At 38.8% G+C, this 13,686-nt stretch overlaps 1 protein-coding gene across 1 annotated transcript; it reads left to right on the forward strand.

The window, feature by feature from the left end:
* The first annotated feature begins 11,171 nt into the window (after window positions 1-11,171).
* LOC140335683 (general transcription factor II-I repeat domain-containing protein 2A-like) lies at window positions 11,172-12,278 on the forward strand. Its single transcript, XM_072418548.1, has one exon. The coding sequence runs from the start codon at window positions 11,172-11,174 to the stop codon at window positions 12,276-12,278; it is 1,107 nt and encodes a 368-aa protein (XP_072274649.1).
* Window positions 12,279-13,686: the final 1,408 nt, after the last annotated feature.

Genomic DNA, 13,686 nt, shown 5'->3' on the forward strand with positions numbered 1-13,686 from the left:
ATACTATTTTAATGCATTACCACGTAAGATATTATGAAGGAACTGGAGTCAACATACCTACCATCGGGCCCTTTAGAAAATGCTTGCCTTGACATTAGCATAGCCTTTTCTTTAATAGACTAAGCTAATAAGAAAACCGTTACAGCTTTTCAAAGTTATGTTGCACTGTAGCTGGCATTTGGCTATGGAGTTACTGTTTAAACACAATATTGAAACATTGCTGCTATTTGATTTTTGAGACATTGGAGTCTGGGCTTCAGACATGTTCTGTTTATTCTGTCTGACAGCAGTTAGGGACACATTATTTTTATCTGCTTTATTTTATTTTACATCAGATAGGCATTTTGTGAATGGGAAAACACTCTGAAAATGGAGTTGGCTCCTTTGAGGGCGTTATTGATTGATGGGGCCATTTTCTATTACTAATGCAACAAACTGAAGCATTCCAAACATGATTGCCTGATGAAGGATGATCAGCAAAATTTCTAAAGTTTGGATTACACATAAAAGCTTCTTCTCCAAAAAACAATATTTAACTCTTGCAAGCATACATATAATTAAAATCAATTGTTGTAAAAAATTAAATACAATTGTACTTTTACCAGTTGTGCAACATTAAAACACAGTTCACCCAACATGCCTCTGTTCAGTTTCAGAGCTGTTCGACCAAACAGATCTTAATAGGTCTTCCTAAAAGAATAAATCAAGTATTCATATTAAGTAATATCTAATAGCGGCAGCAGAATACCCTTGGAAGGGTTTTCCTGACAAAAATAAAACTTCAGGTCCTCTGATTTAACTTTTTTTGGGGCAGAAGGGGTGTTTGGGGGTACAGGAGGAAAAGGAGTGGGTGGCAGGTTTAACAGAGTTGTAGAAAGCTGTGGACTTGAACTGGTGGGTCATCAGAGATTTAAGCTGGTTTAACTTTGATAAAGGTTTGTCAGTCAGACAGATGGACGCACCATTCATGAACCCTTCTTCCCCCAGCAGTACTGAACAACCATTACCTAAGTAATAGAGCAGTACCTATGACTGAAATGGTGGCTGGAGCTTTCCTCCTAAATTTTTATGCCTTTTGTAGGGTCTAATTGTGACATACACAATCTAGTGTAACTTCTAACTATCAGTAACAGTAAAGCAACCAAGTTCAGCTCTTTAAAAAAGGGAGCAAGGAGGACAAGCAATTAGCACTACGCTGCATCAGCTGAACGAGGAAATTACAGCAGTCATTCCTGCTGGGTTGTTGGGGGCCGGCTGTACACATGCTAAATTTTGGCCTAAGATGATCATGATCACCTGTCATGGTAATGAACTTTAGATTTATCAGTGAAGCTAGGTGATCCAGCAAACCTGGAATGAATTTCTTCAAAGTCTTTTGCAATTTGGTAGAAAATGTTTTGAAGCCTGGACGGACCCATTCCAAATTTGCTGGATCACCCAGCTTCGCTGATAAAAGTGTAACCTTTCCAGCCTTGAAGAGCTTTCATAAATCAGGCCCAATTTCATTAATTTATTTTAATCGCAATGTAACTTCCTAAACCTGATGTTAAAGACGGTTACCTGGTAATGTTTTTGCTGAATATACATGTGAAACAATAACTTCTAAACTGTTACATATATATTGTAGAAAAGATTTTACATCTTTAAATGGATAAAATCCTGAGAGAATATAATCACAATACTGATCAAAGAGGGCAGATCATTTTTTTTGCCAGGTCATCATGAGAATATTCTCATCTGGTCAGACAGAGTTCATATCAAATGGGTCAGAGATAATGTTGAAAGTATTAGTTCACCAGAAGATGAGTACTGATGCATCTCAGATTCAGTCCTGTGCAGATGGTATGAGATTTTCCTGCAAGATAAAATAATATCCTATTTGTGGCATATATACTTGTATAACCAGAGATTTGTGTGCAGGAAAGACAAGATGTAATCCCAGCCGCACACAAAGTCATTGTTCTGTAGCCTGCTAATATTTATTTACAATAATCCACAGCCAATATTTTTTAGGATGGTTTTACATAGTTAATACTAGTGATGAAATTGATCTGGACATCATTTATAACTTATAGGTCTCTTATTGGGTTAACATCAAGGGTGTAGTCGTAAAAAAAGAGTGGGGAAAAATACTATCCATGACGAGCGTGCATGCTCATCATTGTTATGTAAATGTGCTTGCCTATGTGTCACTTAAAGGGGAAGAAACTTCCCCCAAAGTGACATCATAATACCAGAACCCGATTGGGCGGGTTTTGTTCAGAGAGACAACTCACTCACCACCCTGAGCCTGCAATTCCATAGGGGAGACATGGTCCATGGCTCTGGCAGGTGCACCCCTGGGGGGCTGACCTGACAGAGCCATGGACCACTAAAGAATACTTTGCAAAATAAGAGTGGGCATTCCCACCTGTGCCCGCCCCACTGTACCCCTGGTTAACACAAGGGCGACAGTGAGAACTTCAGGTCATCAGAAGTGGTAGGTACATAAAAGATTTGAAAGATCTTTGCAAGATCTTGGATCAATCACTATATTTTCTGACAAGAAAATGCAAAACATCTCCATCTATCCATAATTAACATTCATTTATGTTGCATCTATCTTTGACCAAATTGAAAGAAAGACAGTTTTGGGTTCCAGACGTAAGTCCTTCAAAGACCAGCAGGTATTACTGAGACTCTGTACATACGTCAGATAATGGTCTGAAAAATCTGAAGTGAACAGCAGTCCCCCACCATGGTGGATTAATAATCAATTGGGAATGACCAATGCATTCCTATGAAAGAGTAGTACCGCTCCCTCTCCATTGAACAGAACAGTGCTTTGTATACATTTGTACTTTAATTTGTCACTGGAAACAATTGCGAAAATCAGGCTTAAGAAATCAGTGGCAAATCTCTTTTTTAACGAGGAGTTGGAGGCACCCTGATAAATCCAATGAAATTTGGAAATTACAGTTCTCATCCCTGTTGTATTGTTTAGAGGGTTGCTGTGCACATGCTAAATTTTAATCTGAGATGATCATGATCATTTATTACCAGCGAAATTATCTAATGTGCGTTTAAACTTTAAGCACTTGAACTTTATATCCATTAAACAATAAAAGCCATGCAATTAGAAATTTGATTTACTGCAAATAGAGAAACAACACTGTCCAAGTTAAAGCAAGGGAGAAAAATTTCATGTTTATATTTCTGTATCTTTCCCCTTTTTTTGCTTTTTAAATAAACTGTATCAAGGATGTTGGTTTATTGCTCAGTTTTAACTTTACAATTGACTGAATTCTGGTGGTGGTTCAAACTCATGGGTCATAGAATGCTTTGCAATTTCTGCAAGGGTGCAGTGAAGGCAGATGACCAATGGATGACTAAACATGGAAGTAAAATTGGGATTTTAAATTGTCACCTTGCACACTGCAGCAAAAAATGTGGTGTGGGAATATTAAACATCAAGTATAGAAAGAGGCGATGAGGAATAGAAGGTACACTGCGCAGAGTATTGAAAACGGCAGTGAGGAATCAAGAACATACAATGCAAAACACAGAATGTGCAGAGTGGAATAGGGAATGTACAAAGCAAAGTTAGGAAATGGCGGTGAGGAATGACTAACACACAGTGCAGAGTATGAGAAGAGGCTGTGAGGAATAGAGAACACACAAAGCGCAGGATGAGGCAGGGTGGAAATAGAAATCACACAATGAAATGAAATAGGAAAGATAAGGAATGAGGATCACACAGTGTAGAATAAGGAAAAGGGGACTAAGCAATGAGGGAACACAAAGGACAAGAGTACAGAAGAGACTAGTGAGGAATAGGAAACACACAGCTCAGAATAAAGAGTAGACAAATATGAAAAATAGCTAACACGTAGACTAAAGAAAATAGAGAATAGGGAATACACAGCACACAGTACAGAAAAGCCAGTGAAATATAAGAAAAGCACATTGCACAGTACAGAAAGAGTTTATGAGAAATTGGGAACACACTTAGCAGAGTATGGAATGAAGTATTGAATATTTAAATGCCAATGTGACATAAGCAGCATATGGGCTCAGAGGTTAGCACTCTGGCCTTGAAAGTGCTAGGCTCCAAGTTTGAATCTCAGCCAGGACACTATCTGCATGGAGTTTGCAATTTCTACCCGTGTTTGCGTGGGTTTCCTCCGGGTTTTCCAGCTTCCTCCCACATTCCAAAAAAAAGAAACATGCAGCTAGGTTAAATGTCTTCCACCCAAATTCACTTTAGACTGTGTTAATGGCATATGGCTATAGTAGGGTCATTAGTTAGTAAGCCCCTTTGAGGGTCAGCCACTGACAAGACTATGGACTTTGTAAAGCGATATGTAATGTGTTGGTGCTTTATAAATATGAGTTATTAATATTAGGCCTGAAGTGTAGGAATATTGGGCCTCAACCCACAGTAAATGGGTCCACAACCCACTGTTTTGAAGGACACGTTTACACTGTTGGGACTAGAGGGAGATAGTGATAACTCCATCAAGCACTCATCTAAAAAAAGAAACAAGTAATAACAATCCTTGCTGTTTTAGTCCCTTGCATCCTATTGTTTGTATGCTATGACGTCGAATCCCTATTTACCCTTATTACATGTGTAAACCCTCTCATTACTTTACTACAAAGCTGATCAATGTAGCCAATCCATGAGTTGTAACTTGCATTGGCTGTGCATGGCTCTACACGTGCTGTAACTTTGCTTACGACAAATGGACTGTAAATGTGGCAGTAAGTGTAAGAGGCAGAGCAGACACCTCAGGAGCTGGGTTATATAACTGGACAGCTCAATAAAGCTGCTTAGTCTTAACGTTAACAGGATTACATATGACAAAGATATGTGAAAGTCTGTCATCTGCTTTGCACGGACTACCGAATAATACCAATTACACAACTAATTTCACAGACACATTAGCATACTGCACTGCATATATCTCCAAGCAGAATAATAATGCCAATACTGCTTGCCTAATGAGCGCATTCAGGAGTTATTATTGCAGTGTTCCGCTAAGTAAATTGTAATATGTCAATAAAGCAGAACTATAGCTAAAAACTAAAAAAAACTGTGACCAGGTATGTCTTTTATTGAAGGAGAGACAGGCGATGTTCCTTCTAACAAAAAAAAAATAATACTACCTTCCTTACCTTTTTTAAATACACTTATCTATCCCTGGTACATTGCAGGAGCCACCATCCTCATCTTCTTCTCTTCCATATGCCCTAATCTTTGGCCATCTTCATTGGCCTGGCCAGAATGACATAATTGCATGCAAGAGTTCATTCAGTCCAAGCAGCCCCAGGGGATGCCAAGATACCCAGCGCATCCCTGTATCGTATACAGGATACATGTCGCATATGCACTGTTTTTATGACAGCAAGCAGACGGGAAGGTATTTACTAAATACCTATAAACCACCCTTCTATATATACCCTTCCATATACTCCTGATATAGACTCCAGAACATCTAATAGCAAGCAAATGTATATACATTGTTGAAATGATTATATTTTACATTATGCAACATATTTCTCATAAATGGATTTTACACTTCCAAATCTATAATTATCTATATAATATTTAAAGCTGTGTAAACAAGCTTAATGATCTTTTATTGATATATGAGATATATATGTTCTTTCCTTTTTCCTTTGATATATTCCTGAGCCACCTGTTGATGTCCATGCATATATACTTTTACTGTGTTCAATTTATGGTTTATATAGACTGCAAAGTTTTTACAATATACCCCTGAGGAAGCCCTAATAGGTGAAACGTGTGGGGTAAAGACACTGCATGGTAATGAACAAAATTGTGACAAGCAACTGACTATGATGACATTTATCTAGTTATTAAGTCTGAATCAGCTTTAGCTTTAGCGTACTCTGTCTAGTATTTCATGACTAAGAATACCCTGATGAAGTAATCAGGGGAAAACTATACATTAAACAGCACTGATAAATGCCTTCATAATTTTATTTCATTTATGATTTTGATAATAGTTGAAGTACAACTGTATTTTGTATGCTACTAATACATAATAATATTGCCAAACCAAACACCTTCTTTGTGGTTTCTTTAATTCATGTTGCCTGTCCCTTTCTGCTATAAAGACTGGCCTGATCGCTGATTTTTAAAGTGGTGCTTCTAGCAGTAGATGAAATACAAAAGAGAGCACTCAGTCGCTCAGGGCATGTACATTGCCAAAGAGGAGCTTTGGAAGCCAGGCCCAAAAAACAAGAAAGGAATTGGGCAAAGGACCCAGTCACCACTATTGTGACAGCAGATTATTATTATTTTTGTTATTAATATTATTATGATTATTATTAATAATAATAGGTAACAGTATTATTGTAGTGCCAACATATTATGTAGAGCTGTACATTACTAATTACTGATTTATCATGCCATGTTCTCCATTGTGTCTCTGTATGACGGCAGCTCATGGATTGCTTCTCACAGTTCATCTGCCATGTGGACCCGCACTGTGTATTGTAAAGCAAAACCTACAAATGTACAGAGAAAATGTTATGCAACAGAGTAGATATAATATTATCAATTATACTCTAAAATATGGTATTAAAAACATTAACAAAGCTTGATATTTATTTACATCCAGCTGATCACTTTAACATGATTATCTAAAATTGCACTTAAGTTATTGTACATTAACCAAAAACATTAAAATGATATGAATATACAGTTGCTGGATTTGATTCATTATAGGGTGCATAGAATTCTAAGTGAATGTTTACAGAGCTTTGTAAATGAGATGGAATTGTGTGCACTTCAAAATCCAAAGCTTGTGTAGAAGGAACATAAAATTTTTTTTTTTTTTTGCTTGCATTAAATAATTGATTAACTGAAGTGACCACAACTTCCCCTTATTTCCCAGCAAAGGTAACATTCAATCTGTTAAGAGAACAGTGTACGCTCCAATGGGAAATACATAGCACAGCTGACAGAAATGCAACATTTCAATGAAAATTTTATCCCATACAAATGTGACTGTTCTTTGTTCTAACATCTGAAGGATGAAAGTAAAGGCCTATTCACATTTTAGCAGTGTGTTAACACAAGTTGGGTTGTGGGTGAATGTGTGTTGCTTTAAGTATGTAGTCCCCGGGTTACATACGAGATAGGGACTGTATGTTTGTTCTTAAGTTGAATTTGTATGTAAGTCAGAACAGGTACATTATTTTAATAAATGCAATTAGGACAGATGTTTGTCTCAACATATTATTAGGCAGTGTGGTGTCAGTTACTGTGCAAAATCCTCACTGTGAGTTATTCACAAAACAAAACAAAAAAAAACTTTATGGAGCCTACATATTCAATAACTTCTGGAGCAATCCGTGCTTTGATATGCAAAAACAAACAACTGCAGAGATTGTCTTGGTTATTAAAGAGTTACAAGATGTCACAATATCATAATGTGATCGGTCAACATGGTTTAAGATCCAAGATTCGTGACTCATTTATGTCAAAAAAATAAAACAAAATGATAATACACTAATGTTATTATAGGAAACATAATGTAAAGGGATCATGTGTCAGCCAAGCATACAACACTTTTCATTTATAGGTCAGCACACTCAGCACCTCTCTGCCCTATCTGCTTTACAGATTTACCAAGGACAGCTCATGCAGCACTTACCAGGTAATCTGGGAGCTGGTTATGTTCCCGGACTACTAGAATATAGACTTGATGGATATGAAATGTCATGTTTTGCAGTCACTCATCCTTCTGTTACATAATATAATTTACACTGTAAAAATAGAGTAAGAACTCTCACAGGTGTAATCCTTTTTAGAATACAGTGTAAAGGTTACAGGCTAATTATAGGTGTCTGTAATATTCTGCACGCATGTAATATGTTATAGTTTCATTTTCAAAGGATGGTGGGGTCAACATTCTGCAACCAATGGTATTACAACATTTGAAATGGATCCAAGAGATTAATTATAAAATGCAATCTTCAGAAAATGATACATTAAATTAGGAGCAATGTCTTAACCTTATCAGTAATCCTAAATTTAACACAAACCTTTCCTATCGCCTCAACTCCTTTATTATTATTTCCTGTTAATCCTAAACTTAATTCTAGTCCATTCTGTAACTCCAACCTTACTTCTAACCCTTTCTATAACCCTCACACTAACCCTCTCTGTAACCCCAAACCTAACACTGAGCCCCCTTTTACACTACCAGTGGAAAACCACGTTTAGCCCCCATGGGAACCCAAAGCCAGCAAACTGCACTGATTGCATTATGCATATTTGCGCATGTTGATCTCCTGTTTGCAGAGATGGTGCAGATCTTTCAGAGGTGGAAAAAGCAACCACATCCCTCAAAGCTACATGTCCCTTCTAGGAACAGCACCGCAATCTCACCACAACCAATGTGTACACAAATGGTACTCACCCGCTCCTATTTGGTTCAATAGAAGCAGTTTGGTAGCACAGTTGAGTTTGCAGTACAATGCTTCAGTAAGCTACAAGTATGAAATGCCCCTAATAATTACCATGACTTCTTTCCTAAATATAACATTGGTAACAAGCTTCATTTTTTAGCAGCCAGATTCACAGCTATGAGCCATATATCCTATTGGTATTATCCAATCCCTGCACTCCATTCTGAAATGTGGTGCTAATAGGCACAGCCAAATTAGGGCCAAATGGAGCCCTAGGCAAAGAAACATCTTTGGGCCCCCTAATGTAATCACAGATTTCTGTATTCATTTTCCCAGCTGATGGACATCCACCATCATCCAGCCTTTTCCTCCCGAGCGGAATGTCCCTGCTCTGGACCTCCTTTTTGTTAGCCTACAATGCTTATTCCCTGGATGTAAAGATGATCTTATGGTTTCAGTAGTGTCTGTCACACAAAGGCAACAAGCATGCTGATAACTATCTGTCGAATATCTGAACACCTGAGCTGCATACTCCTATGTCACCAGTCCCTCCCATATCAACACCAGCCAACTACCATCACCCCCAACACCTTCAAATATTACAAACAACTGTGTTTGGAACAAATTGGCTGGGGTCACCCATTTATTAACAACATTTTTTTTAAAACATTACAAACATAAATATGTATAAATAACAAATATTTATAAAAACTTGGTTACAATATAAACATTTTTTAACAACCTTATTTTCTCTTAACTTAAAATACCCCGAAACACCCTGACAGGTTGCAGAGCCGGGAAGGCACAACCCAACAAAAACCAACATGCCACTGAAGACCAACGGATTGATATTTTTGGCCCTCAGGCGCACCCCCTTGCCTTGGGTTCAGACATCAAATCTACACCAAGTTCCTCATTGTCCAACAGTTGCCAAAAAAACAGTTGCCTTCCCCAGACCCCTGCTGCTCCAACCCAACAAAACTAACAGACAAACTATCCAGTTCAGGGCGGGCAGGCGGAAAGCTCACTCTAGCTATGCCAACTACCAATGCCCCCTCTTTCTGCTCAGGTGTTTTTACCTCCTCCAACATCTCTCCACCCCTAATGATCATCCCACCATAACCCACACCCTTCTCTTTCTGCCTTAACCTTTACATGACTGGTTAGGCGGAACTTTGCTTAAAGCTGCTTAATAGAACTCCAATTCTGGTGCGTGGAATAGTAGACTCGACCATAAAGAGGACCTGTAACCTGCTTCAGCCAGAGCACAAGAACTCACTAAGCTCTGCTACTATCCAAAGAGCCCCCCAACATGTTGAATCATGAAACTTCTGGCTGGTAAACCCTGTTTTCTAGGTGTACAAGAGTGCTCTATTGGGCTGTGGTTAGCATTGGAATTACCGAGCTAGCCAGTTAGCATTTCTTGGAGCCAGACCCCCCATGTTCAGCTATTTCATATATTATCAGGTCGTGCCAGTTAAACCATCAGTTGTCACTGGGAGTCTGGGTGTCATTAGGTTGGGCTGGAGCAGACACTTTAAAGCTACAGTGCGCTACAATTGTAAAAATGGAAAGGTTTTGTCATTATTTGTAAAAAATATATATATAATGATTATTGGGGAGAATTATCAAGGGTAGGAATTTTTTATTATTATGTGGGGAAGACCTCTGCACTTTCTGCACATGCCAAGATCAGGCATGCGTCACATTTCTAGAAAGTGAAAAAATTGCATGTGCATTGAAATCCACACATTTTTTCACTTTTGCAGGAAGTAAAGATCAGGTGATATGAGAGGCACCAGGAAGAAAAATAAAGGAAGATGGCTGCGCCTGCTGTCTGTGCTGGAAAAAAGAAGAAAGCTGGGACAGCGTGGGACACGCTGTGCTTTTTTTATGGAGGGATTGAGGACCTTTTACCACTAAATGTAAGTTTTTTTTTTTTGTGCAAATTCCATTTTAGGCATCAATTTTGAAAAGTTTTAGGCTTAGTCTGCACAAAACATTTAACCTGAGGCTTTAAAAACCCATGTTTGAAATTCCCATGCATTTCAATAGACTAATCTAAACCAGGGCATTTCCTTGAGGCAAGTGTTATGCGTTATAGATAACACTCCTTGCAACGTTTTAAAAATTAAAATGTGGAGTTAAAACCTAGAGTCTACACAAATGTTTTGAAAACGAATGTAAATGTTCCTACTGTGTTTATTTGCCTTTTTGTGCACTTTTATTAGTGTTTTAAAGCTTACCAGGAAAATGTCTATGCCGCGCTTTACTGCATTTTCCTGCGTTAACCCCGCATTTCAATTTTTTAAACATTGCAAGCAGCGTTATAGATATTGACCATAAATGTGCCTCAAGGAAACGTTCTGGTGTAGATTACCCTATTGGAATGCATGGGAATTTCAAACATGGGCTTTTTAGGCTGGGGAAAACGTCCGTGTAGACCAGGCATGTCCAAAGTCCGGCCCGTAGGCCATTTGCGGCCCGCGGGGCGGTTTAATATGGCCCTCTAACAGCCCTCCCTGCTCTGTGTAAATGCAGCCCTCCCACGGCCCTCCCTTTTGATTGAGGGCGGCAAGCAGAAGACTGTCTGCCACAGGAGGGAGGGCGGTGACGTCAGGATAGGGCTTCCGATGCGGCCCTCCTACCGCCCTCCCTCCTGTGGCAGACAGTCTTCTGCTTGAGGGCGGCGCGTTGTGAGTGACAGAAGACTGTCACTTGTTGCTGTTAGTTCCGCAATAGATGACATGAAACTGCCCTGGAACAAAGTTACTGGGATTATTACTGATGGGGCACCTGCTATGGCTGGTGAACGAAGTGGCTTATCAACCCTAATCTGTAACAAGGTTATTGAAGGAGGTGAAGCTATTAAACTCCATTGTATCATTCATCAACAAGTTCTCTGTGCTAAATATCTCAAATATGATCATGTTATGAAACCGGTTGTAAAGACTGGTAATTTTATTCGCGCTAAAGCTCCGTGCCACCGTCAGTTTAAACAGTTTCTACTGGACATCCAGGCTGAATATGAAGATGTTTTATATCACAACGATGTAAGATGGCTCAGTCAAGGGTCTGCGCTGCAGCGTTTCTACTCTCTCAGAAAGGAAATCAAAGAATTCTTGGAAACAAAGGGACAACCGATGCGAGAACTATCTGATGCTATTTGGCTGGCTGATTTGGGGTTTCTAGTTGACATAACAAAGCATCTGAATGTACTAAACACGAGTCTTCAGGGAAAAGATGCAGCAGTGAACCAGCTTTATTCACACCTCAAGGCCTTTGGAACAAAGCTGCAACTTTTCCAAAGGCATTTGTCACAAACACAGCCCAATACCATACATTTCCCAGCATTGCAGGAAATAATGAACAGTTTTTCACAGGACAATATCAGTGTGCAAATGAGCAGGTATGCAGCAGACATCGCATCTCTGGCTGGAGAGTTTAAACGGCGCTTTCAAGATTTTGCAGCTATTGAAAAGGAGATCAGCCTTTTCTCCTCTCCATTCTCTGTTGACCCCGATGATGCTCCAGATCAGCTGCAGCTTGAGCTGCATTGTGACAGCGAGTTACGCAGTCGTTACCAACAGCTCTCTCTTGTGAACTTTTACCGCCAACTGGATAAGGGCAGGTTTCAGGAGATTCGGACATTGGCTAAGAAAATGCTGAGCTTGTTTGGCTCAACATATTTGTGTGAGAAGACATTCTCTGCTATGAACTTTAACAAAAACCGTGTGAGGACAAGACTAAGTGACTCTCATCTGCGTGACATTTTGCGCATCAAAACCACTGCCTTTGTACCAGACCGAGCCTATTTGCTGCAGTACAGATCTCAGTTTCACCCTTCACATTAGTGCAGGTAAGTTTTTTTAAAATTTATTTCAAATACATTGTGAAAACTCAGCTGTCAGTTGATCTTAATGTTATGAAATGAAAAGCATGTCATTTGCAATTAACTTGGCATAAAATAATTCATTTGCATTTAATTGTAATTGTTCAAAGAATGTTCGGAAAAATGTTCGGCCCTCCGGCATGTTCACTTCATCCAATCTGGCCCTCTTTGAAAAAAGTTTGGACACCCCTGGTGTAGACTAAGCCTAACGCGGGTAAACGCATCAATTGAATTCAATAGGGGCATTTTACCGCGTTTATAAATGTTTGAAAATATAATACTGGTAAAAAAGTGGTAAAATATAGCATTGACGCATTCCAGAGGCTAAAAGACAAGCTTTACAATGCCTGAATTTCAAACATAGACTTTTAAAAGCCTCCGCTTTTACGCTGGGTTAACAGTCCGTGTAGGCCCAGCCTAAATATCATTATTTTACACTTGTCTGATTTTATTCACATAAACTACTCTCTTCTACAATCTATTATGAATGCTGCAGCCAGACTCATCCATCCTTCCCACCGCTCCTCCTCTGCTGCATCTCTTTGTAGTTCTCTCCATTGGCTTCCATTTCACCTTAGAATGAAATTCAAGCTCCTGTGCTTTGCCTTCAAATCCTTACACAGTTCTTGTCCCTCCCACTGTTCTGACCTGATAGAAAAATACTCCCCCTGCCGCTCTCTCCGCTCCTCCAATGACCTACTAATGACTTCCTCACTCATAACCTCATCACACGCACGGTTCCAAGACTTTTCTAGAGCTGCCCCAACTCCTTGGAATGGTCTTCCTTGTCCTATTCGGATTGCTCCTACCTTCTGCTCATTCAAAAGAAAACTCAAAACCCATCTCTACATATCTCCCCTCCTATTGTGTGTTACTTCCCCCACCTACTAGATTGTAAGCTCTTCTAGGCAGGGTCATCTCCTCCTGTGTCACTGTCTGTCAATTGTAACTCCTATTTATTGTACAGCGCTGCATAATATGTTGGTGCTATATAAATCCTGTTTAATATTATTAATAATAATAATAATAATAATAAACTAGTAAAAGACAGAAATATCTCTATTTAATGTACAGCGCTGCGTAACATGTTGGCCTTTATAAATCCTGCTTTCTAATAAAAATAATATTAATAGTAATAATAATAATAAACTAGTAAAAGAGTGAAATACCCCTATTTAATGTACAGCGCTGCGTGATATGTTGCCCCTTTATAAATCCAGTATATTATTAATAATAATAATAATAATAATATTATTAATAATAATAAACTAGTAAAAGACAGAAATACCTCTATTTAATGTGGAGCGCTGTGCAATATGTTGGCGCTATATAAATCCAGTATATTAATAATATTAATAATAATAGTATTA

This window comes from Pyxicephalus adspersus, chromosome 1 (genome assembly GCF_032062135.1).
Source record: "Pyxicephalus adspersus chromosome 1, UCB_Pads_2.0, whole genome shotgun sequence".
NCBI lineage: Eukaryota > Metazoa > Chordata > Amphibia > Anura > Pyxicephalidae > Pyxicephalus > Pyxicephalus adspersus.

Bases quoted from the DNA above. Each gene is read 5' to 3' on its own strand.
- LOC140335683 (XM_072418548.1), top strand. From the start codon at position 11,172: ATGAAACTGCCCTGGAACAAAGTTACTGGGATTATTACTGATGGGGCA.